This window comes from Ambystoma mexicanum, chromosome 8 (genome assembly GCF_040938575.1).
Source record: "Ambystoma mexicanum isolate Mex_15411 chromosome 8, UKY_AmexF1_1, whole genome shotgun sequence".
Classification (NCBI taxonomy): Eukaryota; Metazoa; Chordata; class Amphibia; order Caudata; family Ambystomatidae; genus Ambystoma; species Ambystoma mexicanum.
In genome coordinates, this window is record NC_090929.1 from 995,320,511 (window position 1) to 995,337,730 (window position 17,220).

The 17,220-nt window shown below is 47.7% G+C and overlaps 1 protein-coding gene across 1 annotated transcript in view; it reads right to left on the reverse strand.

Annotated features, from left to right (window-relative positions):
- VPS13D (vacuolar protein sorting 13 homolog D) overlaps nt 1-17,220 on the reverse strand; it is a 3,263,180-nt gene that overhangs the window by 2,693,971 nt on the left and 551,989 nt on the right. Inside the window, exon 19 of the mRNA XM_069610908.1 lies at nt 6,678-8,885. Coding sequence (XP_069467009.1) covers nt 6,678-8,885 — 2,208 coding nt within the window. The remainder of the gene's footprint in view (nt 1-6,677; nt 8,886-17,220) is intronic.

Here is a 17,220-nt window from a genome sequence, read left to right on the forward strand (position 1 = left end):
GGGGGTTTGTATGTTGGGGAACTGTTGAATTCGATGCAGTATCCGTGGGCTACGGTGGAAAGTACCCAGCGGTCTGACGTTATACCCTCCCATGCTGGAAGAAAGGATGTTATCCGGCCCCCGACCGGTGTTGCATGGGAGGGGACGCGAATCTTCGCGTCACTTGGTGTTGTTGGGGGCTTGGGAGCCTCTGGGGGTGGACCCCCGGCCTTTTCCTTTGCCCCGGCGCTGGCCTCTTTGGCTGTACTGCCCACTATTGGTCTGGAAATTGGTGGCAGGGTACTGTTGCTGCTGGTTTTGTTGTTGGCGTTGGCCACGAAAAAAGCGTTTGTTGCCATAGCCGCGCCTGGTAGAGGGCTTAGAGATTTGTTCAAGAGTTTTGATAGTATCGAACTCTTTTTTAGCCATCTCCAGAGCCTCATCTACCGCTTTCCCGAAGAGGTTTGAGTCTTCAACAGGTTTATTTATTAAAGACGCCTGTGTCTCCGGTTTGAACCCTGAGTTGCGCAGCCATACGTGGCGTTTTAGGAGTATTCCCTGAACCAGGGAACGTCCCGCTGTTTCTGCAGCATCCAGAGAGTTCTTTACAATACTCTGGTTGACCTGGGTTCCTTCGCCAATAGTTGTAAGCAGGCGTGTACGTAGTGGTTCCGGCGCTTCTTCGGCGTCTTTGCGCAGTTTGGCTTACTGCGCGTCCGCATAGCTAGCGAGCAAAGAATTGTTGTTCGCAATTCTTGCCGAAAAGGCAGCCGAGGATGTAACTCTTTTTGCAAGGGCATATAACCGCTTGCCCTCCTTGTCAGGTGGTGCCTCACTGGTGGAAAGTGGTACCCCTACCCTCTTTCTTGTATTGGTTACTACCAGGGAATCCGGATGGAATGTCCCCTGATGTACAGCGGGTCTGAGGGTGAAGGAGTGAAAAGTTTTTCAATTCTAGGATTGACCCCTCTGATTAGTGCGGGTGTGGACAGCGAAGGGATGATTCTTCTCTTCACCGAAGCGAGGAGGGGAATGGTCTGACTGACCGGGGGTTTCTCCTTAATTACTCTTTCCACAAAGTCTAATTCAGGAGAGAGCTCCCCAGTGTCCAGTTCGAAATGTGCTGCTGCTCTGCGCAACAGGGCATTAAATGTGGGATGATCGTCAATGGGAGACGTGTTTCTAATAGGTGAATTGTCAGGAGGATTTAGGTTCAGGACATCAGTGTCGGAATATATTGATGGGGATTGCCAGGGGTGAGAAGGTCCTTCTTCTGGATTTTCTCCGAAGCCTTCTCCTACCAAGTCTGGGCTGTCTTCCAGACCTTCCTCCTGGTTCCGTCCCTCTTCCTCGTCTATAAAATCATCCTCTTCCTCAAAGTAATGTTCTTCCCCAGTGAGGTCATACACACTATGGAAGTCTGAGGCTGTGAACTGGTGGGGATTGACTAGTCTCGGAATTTTGGCCCTGGGGTCCTCCTGAGGCCCTTCTCTTATTCTCTTGGGAGTGGGAGGGTTCTGGGTATTCATAAACCTCTCCATTCTTTCCATGCAGAGATGGAGCCTTTCCATGGTTTCATGGGGTACCCCTGGGCGGTCTAGCGGGGGAAAAATAGTGTCTTGTAGCTGAAAACGGCTCGACCTCTCCCACAACGTCGAGGAAAGTGTCCCGTCGCCCTCCGAAAAGCCTTCAGGTGTGTTGGGAATCCCCTCGACTGAAGGAGATAGTCCCTGCCTTTCTTCGGGCTTTTTCGGCGTGTCTTTCGACCTCTGCGTAGCGCTCGACGTGTCTTTCGGCGTACGCTTGTGGGCGTCGGCTACCACGATCCTCGCCAAGCTCTCAGCGACTCGTTTGTCAGGGGAGGGCTGTGGTTTCGACGTTATGGGTGTCGATCGCTCTACGGCGGCATGCGCTTTCTGCTGATGCGCGCCGGCCGATGATTTGGGGGCGGCGCCCTTATTTGCCGAAAGCCCAGTCGCTGGTCGCGGCTGCGGTTGCGAGAGGGGCTTCGAACCCAAACGGTCCGAGGAGGCCGCCGGTGGAACCTGCGTCTCCTTGGGCGCTGATGCTCTCTTCGCCTTCGACGAAGAAGAGCCATGGGTTGTGTGCTTATGTGTGGTCTTGTGTGCGTCAATGTCGCCGGGGTGTTCATCCCCATAAGCAGGGCATGAGCCGAGCCCGTCGGGGCCGGGGACAGACGACGAAGCGCGTGTGCGCTCTTTAGGGGGGTTTTCGACTTCCGTAGCGGAGGTCGTGGTATCACGTTCCTCGTCACTGTCGGTGGTAGCAACGGTGGGTGAAGCGTCGGCCTTCGACATAGCGTAGGCCGCCCACCTCTTGACCCTACGGTCTTTTAGAGTCTTAGGCTTAAGAAGCCGACAAGCCGTGCAACCTTCCTCTTTGTGATCGAGGGGCAAGCAGCGGTTACACCGTGAATGCTTGTCCTTCCAAGTAAACTTGCCCTTGCAAAGCGGGCAAAACCTAAAGGGTGTCCTCTCCATAGCCGAGGCAATAAATCGTGATAACCACCCCAAGGGAAAGGAAGGGGAAAAGGAAAGGCATTCTCAGAAAAGAACCAGAGATGTCCCACGACCCCCACTCTCCCTACTGTATATGGCCTGCGAGGCCAGGCCACGTGTTCGGCAACGCCGAAGGATCTCCTCCGCTCGTCCCCTCCGTCGAAGATCTTGCTCGGCGGAGACAGCTTCACAACAGCGTCGAGGGGGGGATCGATATGTTCTATATTAATATAGGAAAACGACCAAAGGTCGAGGAGATGAAATCTGCAATGTCTCTCGAGGAGCTCCGCGTAAAGGCGACCAGTAGCTGGGCGGAAAAAAACAATCTGAGGGACCTCGACGCGTGAGGGATTGTGGGTACAACGCACGTCACTATAGGGATAGTGTTTCAGACACGCCTTGTCGACGTCCCTTTTCGACTACGAAAAACAAAATGCAATACTCCGCAGTGACCACTGGATGTCGGAACTATGCACAGCATGTGATTCTAAGCAGATTAACAAACATCAGAAATCTACTTTCCTCTTTAGGAGTGCCTCTCCTTGACAGACTGGTTAAACAAAGGCTTCCTTGGCCTTCAGTTCCTCATACTCTTTCTTTCTGTTCTCCCACTCTTCTGCTTTTGACAAAGGATTTGATGTCCCCCTCTTCCCAGGGTATAGATACAACCACTATATTGTGTACCCTTTTGTTTATCTCCATTATTTGCTTTCTCTCATTGCAGGTATTCAGATTAGTTAATGTAGGATTTAATCTACAGTCGCTTTCATTGAGATTATTCTTGATATTTCAATTTCTTTCACCTCTCTCCTAGGGAAAGTTATTGTTGTCTTTCTCATTTTATCACAGTTCAGAATGATCAAGTTTACTTTCAAGTTGTTCTCAATTGCTGCTTGCCTGAGGGAGACTGTACTCTGCCCCTGTGGGCATAAGAGGGGAAGGGTTGAAACTCCCCTCTGTCTGTTCGTGGCGGCAGCTGGCTGCTGCACCACTATACCTAGAGACTTTGCGGTTGCCTTTGAGGACTGGAACATCTGGAGGAACTCATCATCCTTTTCACCTAACAGGTTGCCATGAAATGGAATTTCCAGGAGCTTTCCCTGACCAACAGAGGTGAAACTAGAGGTTCTCATCCAGGTTTACCTCTTCAACAATGTCCTTGTTGCCATGGCACATGGGTCGGAGGGGAGAAGCCCTGCTGGAGCATGGCTGTGACAGAGATGGCTAATTGGCCAATGGAGGAGCAGGGAGAAGGCTGGACAGAGCAGGGGAAAAGCTTAGGCAGAGGAGGGGAGGAGGGGAAGAGGGGAAGAGGGGAAGAGAGGGGCCAGGCAGAGCAGGGGGAAGAGCGGGGCCAGGCAGGGCAGGGGGAAGAGAGGGGCCAGGCAGGGCAGGAGGCAGAAAGAGAGGGGTCAGGCAGGGCAGGAGGCAGAAAGAGAGGGGCCAGGCAGGTCAGGAGGCAGAAAGAGAGGGGCCAGGCACGGCAGGAGGCAGAAAGAGAGGGGCCAGGCACGGCAGGAGGCAGAAAGAGAGGGGCCAGGCACGGCAGGAGGCAGAAAGAGAGGGGCCAGGCACGGCAGGAGGCAGAAAGAGAGGGGCCAGGCAGGGCAGGAGGCAGAAAGAGAGGGGCCAGGCAGGGCAGGAGGCAGAAAGAGAGGGGCCAGGCAGGGCAGGAGGCAGAAAGAGAGGGGCCAGGCAGGGCAGGAGGCAGAAAGAGAGGGGCCAGGCAGGGCAAGAGGCAGAAAGAGAGGGGCCAGGCAGGACAGGAGGCAGAAAGAGAGGGACCAGGCAGAGGAAGGGGGGGAGAGAGGGACCAGGCAGAGGAGGGGGGGAGAGGGACCAGGCAGAGGAGGGGGGGAAAGAGGTGCCAGGCAGAGGAGGGAGGAAGAGAGGGGTCAGGCAGAGGAGGGAGGAAGAGAGGGGTCAGGCAGAGGAGGGAGGAAGAGAGGGGTGAGGAAGGGGGGAGGAAGAGAGGGGTGAGGCAGGGGAGGGGGAAGAGAGGGGCGAGGCAGGGGAGGGGGAAGAGAGAGGCGAGGCAGGGGAGGGGGAAGAGAGAGGCGAGGCAGGGGAGGGGGAAGAGATGGGCCAAGCAGGGGAGGAGAGGGGAGATGGGCCAAGCAGGGGAGGAGAGGGGAGATGGGCCAAGCAGGGGAGGAGAGGGGAGATGGGCCAAGCAGGGGAGGAGAGGGGAGATGGGCCAAGCAGGGGAGGGGAGATGGGCCAAGCCGGGGAGGGGGGGGGGGATGTGCCAAGCCGGGGAGGGGGGGGGGATGTGCCAAGCCGGGGACGGGGGGGGGGATGTGCCAAGCCGGGGAGGGGGGGGGATGTGCCAAGCCAGGGAGGGGGGGGGGGGATGTGCCAAGCCAGGGAGGGGGGATGGGCCAAGCAGGGGAGGGGGGGATGGGCCAAGCAGGGGAGGGGAGGGAAGAGGAGAAGGGCCAGGCAGGGGAGTGGAGAAGGGCCAGGTAGGGGAGGGCTGAACGGGAGGGGAGAAGGGACAGGCAGGGGAGAGGAGGGGAGAAGGACAGACAGCAGATTGTGATCAAAGAAAAGGATTGTGACAAAGTAGTGAGGAAGGCCAATGGCTGTAAAAAAAGAGTAATGTGATGAAGGACTGTGACCAAGGGTTGTGACAAAGAAGGATTTTGAGAATGAAGGGATGCAAGTAACGTTAAAGACCTGTGATGAGGGACACTGCAGAAGAACAATGACTGTTGCGAAGATCAAGAGCGGTGACATAGGAGGTCTATGAGGAAGGACTTGGAAGAAGGGTAATAAAGAATGTGAAGAAGATCTGATGAAGGAGAAGGACTATGAGGATGGACTGAGAAACAACGGAAGGAAAAGGACTGATAGACTGTGAAAATTAAAGACAGTAAAAAAGATGGAGGATGATAAAGGAGGGCAGAGAAAGAGGGAGAGCCAGCATAGAGGGGGAGTGCCAGCACAAAGGGGGAGTGTGAAAAAAGAGGAGGGCTGTGACAAAGGACCAGAATGATGGAGGACTGATGTAGAAAGGCTGTGACACAGAACTGTGATGACAGGACTGTGAAAGGACCTAGAAGGGACCTTTCAATAGAGAAGGGCTATGACAAAGGAAAAGGACTTATGAAGGAGACCACCTGTGATTAAGGAGAAGGGCTGTAATGAACAAGTAATATGATGGAAGACTTACGTACGAAGAACCGCTACAAAGGAGGACTGAAAGAAAAGGGATGGGATGAACAAAAAGGGCTGTGAAGAATGACAGTGATGAAGGAGACGGAAGGACTGATGAAGAAAAACGACTGAGGAAGCAGCACTATGAAGGAGAGTAGTAAGGGCAGTGCTGAAGGAGAACGACTGAAAGGACATGAACTGTGACAAAAGAGGGCTACGGTCAAGAAGGGGACTAATACAAACAAAGGACTACTGACAAATGAGTACAAAAAAAGGAGGACTGTGACAGAGGACTATTATGGAGACGAAAGGGCTGTGATACAGTAGAAAGAAAAGGACTGATTAAGATCTGAAAAAGGTGGACTGCTTCTTTATGCCATTTCTCTCTTCTCTATAGCATTGTTTTGGCCACAAGGTGGTGCTTATATGTGCCAAAGACCAGAGCAGTAAGACAGGAGACATTTTAGCAGTAAGCACACCAGGACGGAAAAAGAGCCGAATTACAACATACATTTACACCAAACCAAAAGGCCATACACACTGAATACTTGGGGGCAAAATTGACTTTATCAGCTTTCAGCCAAAACTAAAACATTTTAATTTTTCTAAAATTAAAAACCTCCTTAATTCTCCAGAGAACCTACTCTGTTTCCAATAGAACTATGTGGGCTGCAGAGATACTCTAAAATGTATGCAAACTGCAAGAAATAAAAATTCTTTAGCAGTGAAGCCAAGTTTATCACGGAGACATTGCATCCGGATATCCACAGCCCAAACATATATTTCAACTTAAACTAAGAAGGGTATCTGAATGATTAAATGTAGCATTTTATCCTACATAAGCCAACTGTAGCGTTAATTTCAATTAAGACATTTTTTCCAAGTGTGTTGTTGTTCTCTAGGGCACAACTGCCGATTACTTCAATGTTTTCATTTCTACAATATGCATGCTAGTGCCCCTTTTAGTATATTGATTACTGAAAAGAAACAAAACAAATGTACTTCTTAATGCAAACTTACCTTGGCCTTTGTTTAACGATTCAAAGAAATCATTCCTAGTGAAATGACTTTCATCCTGGCTGCCGACACTGGCATTATCAAAAGTAGTGTTTGAAGGTTCCGAAAGGTCCACCTTAATTTCCCTTTTGCCTTTTGTATCGTTTGTATTTAAAGAATATAGTTTGATATCTTTAATTTCAAACTGTAGACGGTCCCTTCTTGATTCATCATCACCAGACACAAAGTTCTGAATGACTATTTGACCCAAATGCCCAACAAGGAGTTCAGGACTGCCTGGCTTCCGAGGTATTGAAACTACTGGAGACTCAATGTTTACATTTAAAATCAGTTTTACAACAGGTAAGGCACCAAGGCCACCCCCTTGGTTACCATCATAACGGAAGGGGTCTCTTGACTTCCGATGAGTTTCAAAAAGGAAGACCTTTTCACTGTATTCTGCTGTTTTTGTAGCCAGTACAGTGGAAACCTTTGACGCAGCTATCTTGAGCATGGAGCGGAAATTCTCTTCCAGTTCATCAATGGACAATGTGATTTCCTTTAGAAATTTTGCTGAATGGTTGTAGTGCAAAGATGCCATTTTTAAGTTTAAAGAACATTCTTCCTTAGTTTTCTCAATAAGAGTAAAGGACAATGCCTCTGTGAGAAGGCTAGCGTCATTGCCTTCAATAAATTCAGACTCCATGAAACTAAAGCCAACATTTGTGCTACCATAACCTGCCGTATTCCCTATGGCGACTACATACTGATTCTTGGGATTATCCTGGGTCAAATCCATCAGCTGCAAACAACCAAGCGATCCATTTACACTAAACCTGCTGCCTATAGATACATTTACTTTTGTGCCACCAATACTAGCGGTTGCTATTTTTCGTCCACACTTTTCTCCGTTTGTCATCCCAACTGTCCGAAGCAGAAGTATGTTCAATCGATTAATGTCCACGGCCACCTCTGTGTTCTGTTCATAAGTCACCTGAAAGGATTCCTGCTCCATCAGAGTCCTTTCATAGTCAGTCATTAAAGGCTGAGGACCACTAACACTGTCTTCCTTAGGGAAGGATTTCTGAAGAAAGCCAATCAACTCAACCATAGTTTCGGGATTAAGAATAATATCCAAGTTGTTCACTTGAAGTGACATCACCTGAAGCGAGCTGTCCAGATTCATTGAAGGACACTCTGAACTCACAAACTGGTACTCCAACTTAATTAAAGCTTCTTGCTCTTTTATCATAAGGGGGTGATGAGATGTGTCTGTCCCATGCTCATTTAGATCAATCCTGTCAGGAGGCAAAGCATTATTCTGTGCTGAAACAGGTGACTGTGCTCTGCTTTCACGAAGACTTCCAGTTGGTATATCAAAACTAAGGTGCTTGTGAGAAGCCATGAGAAGATCAAAATCAGAGCCATAAGTCTGCATAGTATCAACCAACAGCAAGCCATGAACTGTTAATGAAACATCTGCATCATAAGGTCTCTTCACAAAATGAGCATTTGTGCCCAAGACTTTGAGCACAGAGATGTATCGACCACAGCTTTCAACTCCAAGTTGCATATAGTTGACTTTAAACTCAGCTACAAGTAGTTTTGACTCTACAAGAACCTCCCTTGTATGTTGCTCCAAGGTAACAATGCTCTGTGTTAAATTAATTACAGATCCCTGTGATCTGTCTGGATTATCGGTGTTCAAGAAAATCTTCTCTTTTCTCAGAAGTACAGCATCAAAAACCTTAGATTCTGAAGAATGTAACCTTGAAAAACAGTTGTTTAAAGCCAAGATTTTATCTTCATTTATATGTATTTTTAGGTCAGGCAAAGCTCCTGACAGAAGTGCCCCAGGGTAGCTTGGGTCTGAAGTGTACATCAATCTGCGTTCCAACTTTAAATGTACATCAAATTTTTCTACTACATGAGTTGGGCCTACATCAGTATCTTGAACATGTTTCCAGTTGTCCTGTACTCTTCCAACCATGATTTGAAGGTCTGTAAATGACAGGGTGTATTTCTCATACATTGTATTGCTCAGTAAATGCACTTGTACTCGTTCTTCAATGTAGTCTGCACCAGCGATATGTGAAGTTTTGATTTCATTGTCAATATTTGTCTCTGGTGGTGGGGTACTCGGAGGAGTTGCCAAAGGCGTTTGATACTCTTCATCACTCAGCTCATGCCCAGCTGAAGACATGTTCCCCATAGCTGTCCTTTTACAATCATCTATGGATTAAAAAGAGGGTATTAAAACACAGTATTTTTATCCACGTACAGCATTTAGCCTTCTGAAAATAATCAACTTAATGTTATAGAACACAACGTTTTACCTTCATGATGCTTTAGGTACATCTAGTCTGAACGGAACCTTGCTCACTACAGAGAAATATGCAACTACAGAATATATAAACCGTGACCTCCATAAGAACGTATCTCTTTATGCACTGGGGTTCTACACTCCCCCATAATAGTAGACCCACTGTCAGTTTCCCAGTCTTTACATCAAACACTGTGATGGGTATATGCAGAAACAGATCTCAAAGTGGAAGTTTTGAAGGTGGAAGCTCTACTGACAAAGTACATGATTCACTATGAAGCAAATATTTAAAATAGCCTTCCCGACCCAGGGAGGGGTAGTTATTGCAGAATAATACTACTCCCAAATTAGAGCCTGGGGCGAATACCAAGCAATAATGACCTCTATTAGCACATTATACTAGGAGCAATAAAGGTTTTGTAGTTGTGGTAGTGAAGTATACATGTTAGTTTAATAATGTACATGTTAGTAAATTAAATATGGGTTCATGTTGCAATATTTAAAAACCTGGGTTGTCTTTCTAAGGTAAGCATTTTCATAGTAAATGTGGTTAAACTGGAAGCGTTTCAGCATAAGCTTGCTTTGGATGCATGTTAAAGTGAATGTTCTTTCTTTACAAGAGTGAAGAACAAATAGCTTACCTCTCTTATGTTCTTTCTGGTGGATGTTCCTTCCACATCCATGATATTCTGTCTTCAGTGCAGCGGTTCTTCAGTAATCTTTTCGCCACTGGGGAGCACAGCCTGCCTTTACACACCGGACAGCTAATATATATCGATGTGCCAGTCCCCTTGTCAATCACTCACCTGCTGAGGGATCACAGAACAGATAACATGTACATGCTATCCTCCAACAGGGGCAGGTTGGGAGGGCAAAAAGGAATCTGTGGGAGAAACATCCATCAGAGAGAACATTACAGAGGCTGCCTGCCTGCCTCCAGTCCTTCTCTGGCTGCCTGCCTGCCTTCAGTCCTCTGACTGGTGCCATCCTTCTCAGACTGACTAGCTGGCTGGTGCCTGCCTGCTGTCCTTCTCCGACTGGCTGCCTACCTACCTACTGCGAGTCAATCTTTAGTTGCCTGGAAACCTGTCTCCAGTTTCTCTCTTGCTCCCTGCCTGCCTCATGTCACTCCCTGGGTTTACTGCCCACTTACCTCTCGTCATCTGAGGTATCGAACAGCTGGCTTCCCTGACAGTGCTTACTCTGTCTGCTGTGCCACAGAAATCAGGGAATGCCATGGTGCAGGGAGCGGAGTTCTGGGAATTTACCATGTTGCATTGTGGAGAGAACTGGAGATTTGTTCTGAGCATTCACCTGAACAAGCAACTCCTGCCAACTATAAATCTCATCATCATCCTGGAACAGCCTTGACAAACATCCATCAGGAACGAAGCAGAGCGCCCGTCAAAGTCAACACTAAATTGAAATCCCACACCCGAACAACAAACTGGAGTGGGGAAAAACATTTGCACAATCTTCAAGCACAAAATAACAGGCTAACACCCTTTTACAGTGCCAATTGATAACGTGCCCCTCCTACTAAGAGCAGGTCCACCCTTGACGGGAGATGCCAGGGAGGGCATATAGACATGTGCAGAAGTTCAGAGACCAAAATGGCTAGTCTCTTGAGAACATCCAGCCTGAGTGGTCGGTGAGAACACAGATCGAAGCACAACTCACTCGCCAGTGCATCCTACATAACACCCTGCCTAAATAATTCCCTGGAGCAGAGCAACTTGCATTTCCTGTTCACACTAGAGGCTAGAATGGGACTATCTCCTGAGAACTTCCTAGCAGAAATCCGACTCCTGGAGGCTGAAGTTTGCCTGCTCAAGGTACATGCTGTGACATTCTACGACCCTGCCTGATGGGCTGTCAGACAACCTGTTCTCCACAGGCAGAACCACAGTCTATTTGCTTCACTGCACAGAAGCAAGGACCCTACCCCACATCAATTGTTGAGATAATCCGAGGCCACTGTGTTGCCGTCAGGCCCCCACACACATTTGCCCTATATAGAAGGGAGAGAGGCAACCAGAGCCAGCCGGATCGTCCTCAATCACAGGAAGTTGGTGTTCCTGAAACTCAGAGGGGGACCACAGTCAGCTCACGGTTAGATCTTGCAGTTGAGTGCCCCAGCCCCTAGAGGGCGCATCCGCGACTATCGTCAGTTGGGGGAAGGGTAGCCATAACAATGCCCCTTTCAGTAGGTTGTCTCTCAGGGACTATCAGACAAGGTCCCTAGACACATTGCTCGAGACCCATAAAAGCTCTGACATGTTCCCTGAAATTGAGACCACAGACAACAGAGTAGCCACTGAAGCGACCTCATGCATAGCCGAACCTCTGGCACCAACAGAATACTGGTGGCTATTAGGCCCAGTCAACGCAGGAAGGCAGATGCCAGAAGCAGTCTTGGCTTTGGAAGACATGAACCATCTGAAAGTTTCTAGACACTCGATCCCCAGGGGGCAGGTCCCTGCCCAGGAGAGTCAAGGACCTATGAGAAACCTGAAGGTGTTTCACCCGCTAGTCCCCGGGGATCTGTCATCCAGGTGGCCAGGACACAGCCATCACTTTTGGATCCAGTTCCTGGGGGTGGATCAGTGCTGGAGGATCACCTGGGTGAGGTGTCCTCGGGGAGTGGAAGTGAGACACTGGATGGCGAGACACGGTATCCCCTTCCCTCTAACACCTTTAGCCCATCCTACCCGGTAAGATATTTAGGAACTCACTCCCCCTCCCCTTTTTCCAACACAAACACTTACTCACGGGCAGCTCACTGTGAGAGAAAACAGACTAACACCAGAGCCGTATACCTGACATGTCCCAACACAATGGTCAGGCAGAGTCAAAAGCCTGACTGAGCAAGGCAAAGCACACGAGGAAGCAGCAGTTCCAAGGTGGCAGTTTAATACAAGGAGAAAGACGGCAAGATCGAAGAGGGTTACCGCAAGGGAAGTGGCCCTTTACCTTTTCAGTGAAAGGCTGTTACTTTCATGAGCCTTGGCGAACAAGAAACCTAAGACCCGGAATCAAAGCTGAAGAAACCGGCACTGTGTGTTGGAGATACCCGGGGCTCTCTGCATCGATAGTCAAGGCGTGGATGATCGTTTGTCGCTGTGGTACTGTCCTTGGCTCCTACAACAAGGCAGCACCAGTAAAGTCAGCGCAGCCGGTGAGTTGGGGAGACTGATACCAGACCGTTCTGTGTTGAAGCCAAGGTTGCAACAGCAACATTGTATAGTGAAAACTGAAGATAACAGTGTAAGGAGAGCTGGATCCAATACCAGATTGTCTATGTTTTCCCACCTCCCTTGGCCTCAACTCCTTCCTCCCTCTTGGGCCTTCTCCTCACCTTAATATTGTAAGAGGTGGATTCTCCGTCCTGCTCCTCGTGGCAGGGGCGCATAGATGTGGGGGGGCGAGCAGCGACCAAGTTACTTCACTGGTGCAAGCCCCCCGTGGGAATCCAGTCCTGCTGCGACTCCGTAGGTTTGCTGCTTTACAGTCTTTATATGCAGTTCTTATGTTCCTCTTAGTTCGAATAATAATGTCTTGCTTCTTTCCTTTTAGGCATGGAAAGGTATTTTGGTGTGGTCATGCAGTTGGAAGATGAGCATGGGCCGGTAGGCGAAAGCGCGGTGTGCGCGATGCTGTCCGGTGAGTAATGCGCGATGCGCGGCGCTGTTTCGCCTTTTATATTGCTGTGTTTTTTCTCTCCTTACAGGTTTCGATGTTCCTCGCCGAGCGCCGTAATGTTCCAGCAATGATACTGACCAGGAGATGACTACCCAGGTAAGAATTGTGTGGCTTTCTTGATTCGGGAGGAAACGTGAGTAGACGCTTACTAATGCTGTCTTTCTTTTTCCTCTTTCCAGGTTATGGTATTCCAGGATGAATGCGGTGCCGGATGATGGAGTTCGTACCTTCAGGTGAGTGGAACTGAAGTCAGCAGTGGATTGAAGACAGGATACTGTTCAAGGTAAGTTTCGTAGTGTTCTCTCTCTCTCGCAAGGTCCTTGATTTCACGTAAACTGGCATCAAAGAACTGGACACGGTGAGCGTTACGCTGCCCACAGCAGAATAACGCAAAGCATATTCTGCTGTTTGGGTGTGGTTTAAATAGTCTCAGGTAAAGTAGTCCAGGTAAAGTAGTCCCAGGCCTGCCACACCCAAAAGATTAGACCGCATAGCTCAGTTCCTTGTAACTGAGCTATGTGTGTGCTTCCATGTTGGCTGACCCCCCCCCAAAATTAAATAGTCCCAAGTAAATAGTCCCATTCTAATGTTGCTCTTCATGATGGTTATGAGCCAAAGGCGCCAGGACTGACTCCAAGAGAATCTTGGGTGAGGTTTTAAGGCCTTTCACCTGGCCCTAACTGGAAGGCTGACTTGCCAGTGAGGGCCAGGGGCAAGGGTCATGACAAATAGCCAGCGTGTGTTGCAGCAGATGTCAACGGTACACGAAGCATACCTACGCTGATATGCCTACGCTGATGATAAGGACAGAGAGAGACGCCTGCTACCGTGGTAACATCCTTGACTCCGGATACAAGAAAAGCCAAGCGGTTCATCACAGCCAGTGAGTCGAGGGGAGAGCCGATGTGAAGCCGAACTGTGTTGAATGAAAGTCGCAAATTGGCAAAAGAAGGGAAGTTCAAAGAACTGTTAACATTAAGGGAAAACCAGCTGCAGAAGAGTCCGGCACCACATGGGTGCCCACTCGAGAGACTGGTACCAGAAAGCCATAGGAGAGCCGCAAACAGAAGGTCAAAGTGGACATACGGGGGTTTAGCAAAATCCTCTGTACAGTCAAAAGTCTTTGACCGACAAACCATTGGAAAAACCAGGGAGATGAATACCGCTTAGTGAGAATGGAGAAAGAACTCTCTGTGGTTGGAAAGAGTGAACCAGACAGAGGGATGCCAACAGGAAGGGGCGAAGAATGATGCCCTAAAGAACACTGTGATGACTAGAGTGAACCTGGTGCAGGGATGTCCACAGTGTGGTGTTTAAAAAGATATTAAGACTTGTGAATGCAACAGGAGAAAGTGTTTTTGTGAAAAGCCATAGTGAACTCGAAGGAGGGAGGCTGAGATTTGAGAGGGGTCTGAACCTGGAAGAGGAGGCGTCGGGGGTGAAGAATCATCACCTTAATTACGATTGGAAACAAACTTTCATTTGTTATACTGGATACATCAGGTCCTCAAGGGCAAGAGACTTTTAGTGAAAAGAGACTTAACCATCGAAAAACCCGATAGCTGAAAACGGAACTGTCGGCTTGTGCTGGGAAAGCTAGAGAATGTGCTGTGCTGAAGAGTCCCACCTTGTCCCGTGCTCAAAACGTGGGGAAGAGAGACCACTGCCTACCACATCCACTTATTATTTGTGAACACTTTCTTTATGTAACCCCTTTCTCACACTCTTTCTATATTTAGTTGTTAAGATTGGCAATAGTTTTTTAGTATAGGCCCTTTTTTATGATTTGACAAGATGCCACAATGACTGCCTTATTTTCCGTTTGATGGTCGAAGCTTGCTCCCATCTTGAATTTAGGTTTAGATTAGGCGTTTTTCCAACCTGCATGTACAGTTTAATAAACACGCTTGAACTGTGATCACTTGTGTCTGTCTTTACTGTTGCCACCATGAGTTCCTTACAGATGCCACTTCCTGTGATTATGACCGAGTCAAAAGTCACATTTATCACTTTCTGTGATATCTGAGTCAATGATCATGTGCTGCCACTTCCTGTAATGTTAAGTGCATGATGCCACTTCTGCAACCCCTGGCATTTTGGTTAATTGGCCTCCTTGATAAAATGAGGTTGCTGTTTAATTTATGGCATGCAGAGCAAAGCCTCAGACAATTACTTGTGTGTGTTTTCTACCGCGTTTTGTTTTCCAAGCCATCGAATTAGGCCAGGGATTGTATTCATTGGCAAATAGACTCTGAAATGGCAGCAGATAAAGGGGCTCATTTAGTACTTCAGTGTGAAATATATTTAAAGTGTATTCCCAACCTATGCTGTTATGTATTAGAAGACAACAAAGGAAAAGGTGGCGGATACTAAAAACAAAAGTACCACCACAATCAGCGATCGTGGTTCTGATAATCAAGCAGGGCGAGAGGACAAATCCGAAGAACTATCGGCCGATCGCCCTTCTTGAGGTCTTGGGAAAACATTTTGCTTCACTGCTAATGATCCGATTAAGAGATTGGGTTCAAGAGTCGCGAAACCTTGACTGTTCACAAACAGGCTTTGTTAAGGGCGTCAGCTGTAACCTCAGTCTATTGTTGCTCAACTTGATAAAGTCAAATCAAGGATGGAAGAAAAGTCTCTATCTCATTTATAGACCTGGCTCAGGCCTTTGATAGCGTAGACAACTTACTATAGACAAAGTTATTGAACTGGAAATGTCCCCCAAGTCTCCTCTCAGCCGTCACGGCCCTGCACACTGAAACTGCAATTAAAATACATCTAAATCAAAATGGGCTCCTGTCAAAGTCGATTAACACACAGAGGCGTAAACCAGGGGTGCCCGTTAGCATCCTTGTTGTTTAATCAATTCATATCAGACCAAAGAGAGGTGGAGAATCAAGAGTCATTTCCACCCAAGATCAATGGTAAACCACTAGGATGGATGCTATACGCCGATGACCTGGCTATCTTGGATCAAACCCCCATTAGCTTGCAAAGAAAATTAAACATACTACAAGCATATGTGGAGCGCAATAAATGTAGCTAAATCTGAGATTCTAATACTACAAAATCTAAAAGAAAAGAGATGGTTTTTCAGTAGAAGCTGGGAACAGAATTGCTGAGCTGCATAGAAACAACAAGATACCTGGGAATGTGCATCAACTCGAGTGCAAATGATGCTCCTTGGGCCGTTGCTCTAAAGTCCAAGATAAAGAGTCTTACTGCTCAAGGTATTGCAATACATAAAAAAGTTGGCAAATTTTCATTGGTCCCAATTACAATTTTTTATAAGCAGAAAGTACTTCCTATTCTACTTTACGGACCGAATGCACATTGAGCTCCTTGTGGCATCTCTGGATAACTCTTGAAAGTATATTCTCGAGGAAACTTTTGAACTTACCTAGGTCCGTACCCACAGTTATCAGACATGAACTAGCATTGTTATCAATGAATGGATTTGTGACATGGAGATCCCGATCCTTGTACAGGAAACTCATTATGGATTCGACACCCAAACAGTTAGCGATATTGCAGACAGAAAATAAAGATAATGACGAATGGATCCTAATGGAGTGGACACAACGATGCAATGAAATCTTAGAGGATCTGGTAGTCTGCCTGTTTACACTAAAAACAAACCCTGATGCAGTAAAGAAAAAACTGGAACTGAGACTGGGCTAGAACCATCGAGCAGAAACAAAAGCATAGGCTCTATGAGCACTTATTCAAAGAAACAAAGTTGTTTAATGCACTGCTTAAGTACTTGGAAAAATTCCCTAGTCCCTACCATCGCAACCTATTCATGAGATTTCACATCAATCTATTTCGCACAAAGAAAATACTAAGTTCTTTTGAAGACGAAAAATGTCGGCTATGATGTAATGTGACAGAAACCCTGAAACACTTTATTTTGCCCCACAATGAGGGAACATGATATCATATGATAGTTTATTTATATAGCGCTTATACACAACGCGTTTCAAAGCTCTTCAAGGCAAGGGAGGGAACAAGGGAAAATACGATGACATTCTTACAGGGCATGAACAGTAAGGATGTGAAATTAACTATTGTACGTGGCCTGACAAGATTTCAGATAGTGCAAGAGCTAAGACATAGATAAGAAAGGGAGGGGAGAGTAGGAAGGAAATGGAAACAGACAGGCGACTACCGTACTAGGCCCGATGACATTTCTGGTAGAGCCGGAGAAAAACAAAAGGCGAGGGAAAGGGGTGCAGAAAGGGAGGGGAGGAACAAAACAAGTGACTATCGTACTGGGCCTGAAGACTTTTCAGATAGTGCTGGAGAGGGAGTTGAGGGGGAGAACAAGTAAGAGGAGGGGGGAGGAGACAGACGAGGTTGCTATCATACTAGGTCCAGGGACAATTCTGATAGAGTAAGTGCATAGAGGGAAGGAGGGGAGGAGATAGGAAAAGGGAGAAAGGGAGAGGAGGAGAACAGAGAGTAAGCAGTCAAAAGAGTGGAGAAACAAGAGGGGATAGCGAATACAATTGCAGAAGTCAGTAACATAATGTTGCAAGC